At 40.9% G+C, this 8,975-nt stretch overlaps 1 protein-coding gene across 16 annotated transcripts in view; it reads right to left on the bottom strand.

Moving 5' to 3' along the window:
* The window catches only part of LOC131248856 (probable inactive protein kinase At3g63330), a 170,547-nt gene extending 163,012 nt beyond the window's left edge, over window positions 1-7,535 (bottom strand). For 3 of the 16 annotated variants that reach the window (XR_009172502.1, XM_058249339.1, XM_058249337.1), the window contains exon 1: window positions 7,068-7,531. Coding sequence is in view for 11 of the 16 variants with exons in the window: in XM_058249339.1 (XP_058105322.1) it covers window positions 7,068-7,332 (265 nt within the window). In the remaining 5 variants the exon portion in view is untranslated. Of the gene's footprint in view, window positions 1-7,067 lie in introns of all 16 variants that reach the window. The other 13 variants (XR_009172505.1, XM_058249345.1, XM_058249343.1 and 10 more) reach the window with 8 other exon arrangements.
* Window positions 7,536-8,975: the final 1,440 nt, after the last annotated feature.

The raw sequence follows: 8,975 nt of genomic DNA on the forward strand, positions 1-8,975 counted from the left end.
CCCGCCCGAAAACAACTCAAATAGGTTGACCATTGGTTGCACTGTGGCCCACCATGATCACCCAACTGGGAGATCCAAACCGTTCATCTAATCCAAGAGGTGGGGCCGACCAAATCCACATCATCCATGTGCATTCATGCAGCTATACATGCACACAATCAAGGGTCCAAACTGGATGTATGCGGTGGATTTTTCCAAAAACGGAAATCCTGCTCTGCTGCTGCCACGCTGGAGATCTACGTGCATCTCTCCTCCTCCATCTTAGTCGTAGAATATAGGAATCCCGGCCCTTCAACTTAGGGCTCTCGTTCATAACCAAAACAAAACAAGGACCGGCTTTGTATTACCAGCCCTATTTGGAAGTGGTTTCAAACGGATCATATCCCGACCATTTGGGTTCGATCCTACAATCCAAGGGAGCTAGGGCTTTCTATAAGAAGAGAGAAGATCGATCAGCAATAGTCCTCCTCTATCTCTTACAGCAACCCGGAAGAGAAGCAGCCTATTCGTTCTCCCTCCAAACCCATTGAGAAAACATCCTCGAACCTTCGGTTTCCTGCATCCGCAAGCTCCGTTGCATCCCTAGGGACCGTCTCACATTGTCGAATTGAAGAAAGGAGCAGTGGGAGGAAATCTGCCATTAACACCCATGCCTTCTTCCCGTTCGAGCCGCACGCTAAGGAGACGAGTCCAGCCTTGTTTTGGTCAGGCAATGAGTGGGAAAAGAGAAGAAAGAGGAAAAAAGAGAGAGAGATGGAGAGAGGGTAGGGGTTATTGTACGCTCGTGCCACACCGAGTCAAGTGCAAGTTGCTCGCTGCCAGTCCGAGCTCGCTGACTCAGCTATTCTCACCGAGTCGTGCTGGGTTGGGTAAGGTGGATCTGGTTTAATCCAGCCACCTTGTTGGACGTGTTTGGCAGAAAAAAAAAAATAGGGAGAAGAAGAAAGAGAGAAAGAGAGTGAGAAGGTGGGTGTTGCCGCACCAGCTCGAACTAACCGGGCCTGGACCAAGCCCAGACCAAGTTGGGTGAGGGACTGGTCCAGTCCGGGCAACATTTGGTCTACAAGAAGAGATGAAGAGCAGAAGGAGAAGAGAGTGAGAAGGACTGCAGTTTCATGCCGCACTAACTCGTTGTTGAGTTGGGACTCGCTAGCTCGACTCGACCTGGTTCAAGGCAAGTAGGTTGAGTTGGTTTGGGTCTAGTCCAAGCTTTGCTGGAGTTCCAGTAAAAGAAGAAGGAAGAAGGAAGAAGGAAGGAGGAGAAGGAGGAGGAGAGGAAGAAGAAGAGGAGGAGAAAGGAAAGACGAAGAGGAGGAAGGAAAGAAGAAGAGGAGGTTGACTCGCTCTCAACCCTTGCATTGAAATTCAAATTAAAGCCTTGGTTGGCTAATTGATTCCTAATCCCGGTTAACATGTAGCCTAATATCATGTTTTCAATTTCACCTTGTTTGAGCTGAGAGCAAGTGAAGTCAAGTCTATCTCGAGAAGGTTCTAAGAGCACGTGCACCTCCTAACAACATTAGTAGGCAGTTCAACTCATAAGGTGATGAATCTTTCCCCTTGAGCTTTCCTCTTCCATGTTAGCTTAAATAATAGTTCAACTTTTATTTCAGCTGATAATTATCTCTAATTCATGATTGCTTATGTTAGTTATTAAATCTGATCATCAAAATTATGTGCTTCACATTTATCTTGTATGAACATTTATATGTTGTACTTATATATCTTACCATGCTTGTGGATTGCTTATGAATTGCTTGTGGAACTTGAATTGTTACATCTATCAATGGAAAACCCCACTTATATATGTATATCCAGACTTGAGATGTAACTTGACTGATTGTGATTATAATGGACCCTCACCTAGTGACTACTTCGATTGATGTATTAAATGAAACATTGATGTAGGCTTACCATCCATGGATTGTTGTGCCTTTGTATCTTTTTCTGTTGATATTTGCCCCTTGCGACCCTGATTATTGAATATTTGCCCTAGGCAGCTTGTTGGATTATTTTGTGTGACCATGCGATGGTAAGTCTCACTTATTAGACTGTGATTGGCCACTAGTTGAGGAGGATACCGTTAAACATCTAAATGTTGGAGTCTCATGAGCCGGGGATGGTAGAATGGGACATTATGCCTAAGCTGTCAGCTTATACTGGGTGACGAGCCCCCATAGTGACCTTTGAGCTTTCTTAAATCGACTAGTTGCAAATTGGAATAATAAAGGCTGGGACTAATCATGCATTCATGGCACTTGCATTTTGAATGGACTGACTGTTTGAAAGGTCTATTCTTTTATTAAGATGAGCCGACTATTTGAAAGGCTAATCCCTAGGCATAAATGAGCCGACTGTTTGAAAGGCCCATTCATTGCTTAAGTGAGCCAACTGTTTGAAAAGCCAATTATCTTACTTGAGCGGGTCGACTGTTTGAAAAACTCATTCCTTTGCAAGTTGAATGAGTAGACTATTTGAAAGACCCATTCTCTTGTCAAAATGGACTGACTGTTTGAAAGGTTCATTCTCTTATTAAGGATGAGCCAACTATTTGAAAGGCTCATCCACATACATGAATGAGCCGACTGTTTGAAAGGCTCATTCATTGCTTAAGTGAGTCGACTGTTTGAAAGGCCCACTATCTTACTTGAGCGGGTCGACTGTTTAAAAGACTCATTCCTTTGCAAGTTGAATGAGCCGACTGTTTAAAAGACTCATTCTCTTGCATGAATGGACAGACTGTTTGAAAGTCTCACTATCTTACTTGAGTGAGTCGACCGTTTGACAGACCCATTCTTTTACAAGTTGAATGAGTTGACCGTTTGAAAGACTCATTCTCTTGCCTGAATGGACCGACTATTTGAAAGGCCCACTCTCTTGTATGAGTGGACTGACTGTTGAACAGGTTCATTTATTTGGCCAACTGGATGTGCATCCCCAGTTGATGTGCATTCACGCATCTATGCACTTAAACAAGATCGCATCATAGATTGTTTTGTATATCTTATTGTTTAAAATTATGCTTAACTAATGCAGCGATGTGTAATCTTAAGGGGAATTCACACTGAGTTGACCACCCATTCATCGAATATATAACCGTACAGGTAGTGCAGGTGGTTTAAATGATATAATCATGTTCAGGTTGATGAGGTGTAGAGTACAAAGTCTACTCAAGATCTGCTACGTGATCTTATAGTTAAAGACCAATTGCAATTTATCTTGTTTCATGTATTAAATTATCTCTTTTTGTAATTGTAAATTAATGAGACATTGGTTTGTATACGCCTTCGGACAGCCACTTGAATAATTGGATTTATATATTTGGATTCCCTTTTATGATCAACTTATTCTATTCCGCTAAACTGCTAATTCTAAGAAAAGAAAGAAATATATATATATATATATATATATATATCTGAAATTTGACTATCTTTAGAGGTTAACACTCGGGTTTTCGAAAAACGAGTCGTATATTCGGGTTTCGAAAACCGGGGCATTACAGCTCCTTCCAGTGGGAGGCCTACAAGACAAGTATCCAGTGCTCTGGAAGAATACCAAACTGGAACAACCTGCTAACAAGTAAATCATGAAGCAATTTATTTGCCAAAATGGCTTCCAACCTTTAAATTGAAAAGTATTGAATTTCCAAGAAAACTCAATAAAAGATCAGCAAACAAAAAGATTTTCGTAACACCTTTATTGCTCCATGATATCCACCCAAGATAACCATATGAATTGTTACTGAATTTATAAAAGATGTTACCGTGGAACTTTGTCTTCTTTTATTCCATTTTTTATTCTTTAAAAGAGTTCACTATAACAAATTCTAAACAGCCATCAGCCAGTGGACGGATAGCTGTTGTAATGCATTAGAACTGGTGAGGTTGGTGGTCCAGTCCAAATGGTTTGACACTATCTTACATCAACTCATTCAGGCTCAAACAAATGTCAGTTGGTCTTGACCAATCCAGTATTCTCATCAAATAGAAACAGTACCAGCTCTGGTACAAACCATGTGGAACTGTCTGGTCCAGTCTAGTTCTTACGAAGCTGGTTACAGACTTACAGTATACCGGTTATAAGGCTATTAAACCTGTTTAACAATCCTTATAACAGTTATTGCAGTCAGATACTACAGGAAGGGAAGATTTTCCTCAACCCAAAAACAGTGTCCTTGGGCAAGTGGGACCAGACTTGTGCTTCAGTGATCCAGACAGTTGATCTGATGGGCCCCACCATCCTTGGACCATGTCTTAGAAACCCCTCAAATTTGAAATTTTTAGTCATCTAAAGTTTGGCCTTTTTCCATTGAATGATGACTGCAGTAATTTTTTCTTACCCTTCATAAAAAAAAGAAAAAAAAACAGTAATCCTTTCTTAACCATCTATTTGCAGACTACTGATAAAAGGGTGAGAATTTTCCCGTTGGGGAGATATTTGGGGTATTATCCATACAAAGTGGGCCTCATCAAATCAACAGCCCGGATCACTGACTGTGGGCCCAACACGTATGAACTCGGGACACAAGGTGGCAATACACATCCACTAACCAAGGATCAAATATTTGTGTATACAAGGATCATAAAATGTGACAGAAGAATCACATTTCTATCACAAACTGTAGTGATAGCGATCATAGAAAAAAAAAAATGGCAAATAGATTCATTTTGGAAATTCCTTGGATCTTGCAAATTCCATCAATCAAGCTTATGAATTTCCTAAAGATTTATTGTTTCTGAAAGTAGAAAAACACTGATTCTCTGGCAAAACAGACAATCCATATGCATCACAAGTTGTGATATGTAACTCAAGCCAAACTGTCCAAATAGTGAAGCCACTTTCTAAAGGCATGTACCTAAACTTAGATTGTTTGGATTGTGTTAACAACCTATTAATGGAGATTTTCTTTTAAAAATAACAGCAATTTTATTAGAAAACTCGCCGAGCGTGAGGAAAGAATACAACCCACGAGTGAAATCAATGCATCTCAAAGATAGGACCAGTCGAAGCTGTCTTTACATTCACTGCCCAATCTGAAACAAGGCCTTTGACTTTACTACTGACCTCATTCAAACCCTCTTGATGATTGCAAAAACAATGCCCATTTATACCCAAATAACCCCAAACACAACCATAATTAGCAATCTCCACGAGTCTTTTCCAGCTCTACCAACTCCTCCATGCCAGGCCCAAAGCAAATCCTCCATTAATTCCGGCATGAACCAGGCAGTGGAAAAAAATCCCAGGAAATGATCCCACACTTTGGCAACAAACAAGCAATGAATGAAGGGGTCATCAATGGTATCCTCGTTCCCCATGCACATCAAGCAAATGTTGGGGAGAACCAGTGTTCGAAGTACCAGTGTCGCTAAATGTTTCGATGATGATCAGGGATACAGAAAAAATGTCGATATCGCCAATAACCAGAAATGCATGGAAACATTGGAGAAACAATGTCTTCCATCTAAATCACCGGCTTTGTGCTTTTTAGGAAGTCCAACAGACCAACAACCTCACCAATCTCCTCATCCATGATGTTCCTCCAACAAGGAGGGGACCACACAACCCCCGCCCCGTCAAATGAGAAATAGATTGAGATTGGCTTGTAGAATTTGGAAAATTACATTTCTCTCATTGAGGCACCCAATTAATAACCAAAAATTGACCAGTTAAGGTCATCCATTTAGAGTAATTTTTGGCCCATACCCATCAACAATGGGGACCACAATTTGGATGGTGGATTGAGGTACATGCACACCACATGTAAACTGGCTGTCAGCATGCATTTCAAATTTCATACACTGCCAGCAGATCAAATAATCCCCTTCTTGAGAGAATTAACAAACCTGCTCTAGATGTGGACAGACGTGCCAATCTGGAATGTGTAGAAGACATGTATCAGGTGGGACCCACAATGTCCATCATTTGGCCAAAAGGCAGACCAGTCGATTATTAGGGAGGCAGTAGGCCACACATGTAGAAAATAAAAACAATTGATGGTCTAAAAAGCTCAGACATCTGTTAGTTTGATCAGGAAATCAATGCAGCAGCGCCACTAGATACAAGGCTCAGATGTCCTATAGATGTACAAGTTTAGCATGCATCTGTGCATATTGCAGAGGTACGTGTGGGGCGAACAACCTTTACATCTAGATGAAGGTCTAGACTCCTACATTAGTGTTGCGCCATTTAAAAAATGGTGGCAACTCTACAACCATAACATGGCATAGTTCTACAGAAATTGTTGACCTAACTGCAGATGAAGCATAACCAAAAACACTCAGCAAAAATATAACATTATCAATTCAAGTTCTTATCCCTTTGAATTTGGAGCACTCGCTATTAAATTTTTAACATCCATTTGGTAGCCATTAAGTGGATGATTAGGATTGCTTGATCAATGTGATTTTAGAGATATGATCCATCCACAACAGGACCCACAATGGGGACAGTCTAAATAGCTGTAAACTATTGCAAAATCTGAGGAGGTCAAATCAACACCATTTTCAAAGAGGAAATTCTTTATATTTTGGCAAAGTGTGATGGATGATACAAGGGCACTTAGAAATTACTTAGATATGACATACCTTGGAAATTACTTAGATATGCCATACATGTGGCACACAAGCAAGTCCAGTTAAAATGTCCAGATCATGGTTTGCAGTTTACATACATCATGAACCAAAAACTATGCTTATTTCATTATCTGACTATCGGATTGGTGGAAATTTATTGGACAATAAAAAAAAGAAAACTATCCAATGGTCCTATTTCAACAAACAAGTGCCCTCAAATCAGAGGTTAGGATTGTTCAACCAAATATGATTTTGTAACTGGGACATAGCGAAAGCAGGTTCCACAATTTAGTCGATTTAGTACAACTTCTGATTGCCTGCATATCAAGTGTCATACGCTACCTGAGTATCATATAATTTCCCATTGCCAAAATGGTGCAAAAACTGGTGTAAGACTAACATACGCAGCCGAAGGAAAGTTACCATAAAATAAATAAAGAAATAACGAAATAAAAGAGAAGGCGGGGGAGGGACGATGAATCCTCGACGTACTGGGGAATGGAATCCGCATATCGAGAACGCAGAGGGTACGATCCTCCTGATGATTCCTTCTGCCCTGAAGCACGGCCGACTGGCAATTCGTTGCCCGACGGCGCAGACCGTCAGTAGAGAGAGTCCAGCGAGGGCATTTTGGGGATTGGAAGACGGCGGGGGCCCCACCTTCCTTGTATACTGTTAGGCATGTTGATGATTCTTGGGAAGAAAGTGAGACTATGGCTGAGAGAAACCCTAAAAAGAAGATGAATTTCTCGGGCATTGTATGGCGATGGTACCTCCTTTTCTATGAGTTTAGGAGACGCGTACGGAGATACGGCGACATGAAATCAAAACAGAAGGTTTGGGGAAGAACTAACGATTTTCCACTCAAAACCAGAAATTCCTATTTACGACCTGAAAATTGATCGCATACAGCGGTTGCACGTGCGATTTCACATACAGCACCTTTCTTTACCGCCAACGGATCACATACGTCTGAAGAAGCTGGATCCAAGACAAACGTCATGTATTAAGGTTGACATATGACTCGACGTCTGGAGCCCACGTCATGTATTAAGCTTGCATGTAACTCGACGTGTGGAGCCCACCGTGGTGTAATGGCATCCAATTCGTCCATCATTTGTGCCCTTTCTGCCCCCAAAAATCAGGCCGGTCCATAGTTCAAGTGGGCCACACAACAGGGAACGGTTATGATGGGACGCCGACCATTAAAAACCGTCTACTTTGTATGTGCGGTTCACTGTATTTTGTATATTAAATCTAATCCATTCATAAGATGCATCCCGCTAGGATGAATGGACGCCTAATACATTAGGCAGGCCATAACACTTAATCTTAGTCTTTGTAAGCATGATTTTACACGGTGGTGCTTACCTGAGTTTTGGAATATAAGAAGAGTAGGATGGGATGCGCACGATGGACAGATCAGATTTTGTCGAAACAGTGCCGTCCGCCACACACGTAGTTCCGGATGTTAAGCTTATTCTAGGAATTAGGCAAACACATCTTCAGGAGAGCTAATGTTGAAGGGCTGTGATAGGATACAGCACTCAGGGCATTACTGTTCCGTCTTAAATGATTATTTGTACCGTTCATATTCTAATGCTTTTTTGTTCTGCCCTATTTTTTATGGTTATTGGATCTGATAGGACATGTCATTGCATAAAAAATACATATTATGTTTAAGATCAGCTAAAATATTATTGTCGAGATAATAGCTAACACTAGTCGGATGATACGCGTCTGCATAAACGAGTGATGAAAGACGAAACGTGGTTGAGAGAAAAGCTCTCACGCCCCAAATTTGGAAACCGGATGCACAAAATTTTTGATCGCCGAATCTGGTGTCGACAGCCTCCGTAGTATCTCATTCTCGGCTCCCAGTGTGCATGCACCAGATTCCGATCCTGGGATCGTAGAAGGAGAATTTTTCAACGTACATTTATCTCATAAAAAACATAACCACAAGTATACCCAAATCATAAGAACAACATCATCATCACATATCCACTAATATAAACATTTAAATATAGTGCTGAAAAGAAATACATATGTCAAAGTCAATGCTCTAGAAGTTAGCTACATGCTCCAAGCTCTATGTTGTTGCTGCTACCTAAGATCACCTGCACACATCTATCATGCATAAGCTTATAGAAAGCTTAGAGGGTGGTATAAGTGTGTGCACAAGGTAAGTGCCAAGTATTCAATACAATGTCATAATCATACAATATCGGAAATACTAGTAAGATCATGAATCATACGATATCAAAGTAAGTGGAAATACTGACAAGTCCATGAGTCAAATAATATCAGAGTACGCAATACAGATTAGCTATACAAATGAGGAGTCATAAAGAGCCAAATATCGGATGTCGAGGATGCAATGTAATATACAATTCCTGA

Source organism: Magnolia sinica, chromosome 6, assembly GCF_029962835.1.
Source record: "Magnolia sinica isolate HGM2019 chromosome 6, MsV1, whole genome shotgun sequence".
Lineage (NCBI taxonomy): Eukaryota > Viridiplantae > Streptophyta > Magnoliopsida > Magnoliales > Magnoliaceae > Magnolia > Magnolia sinica.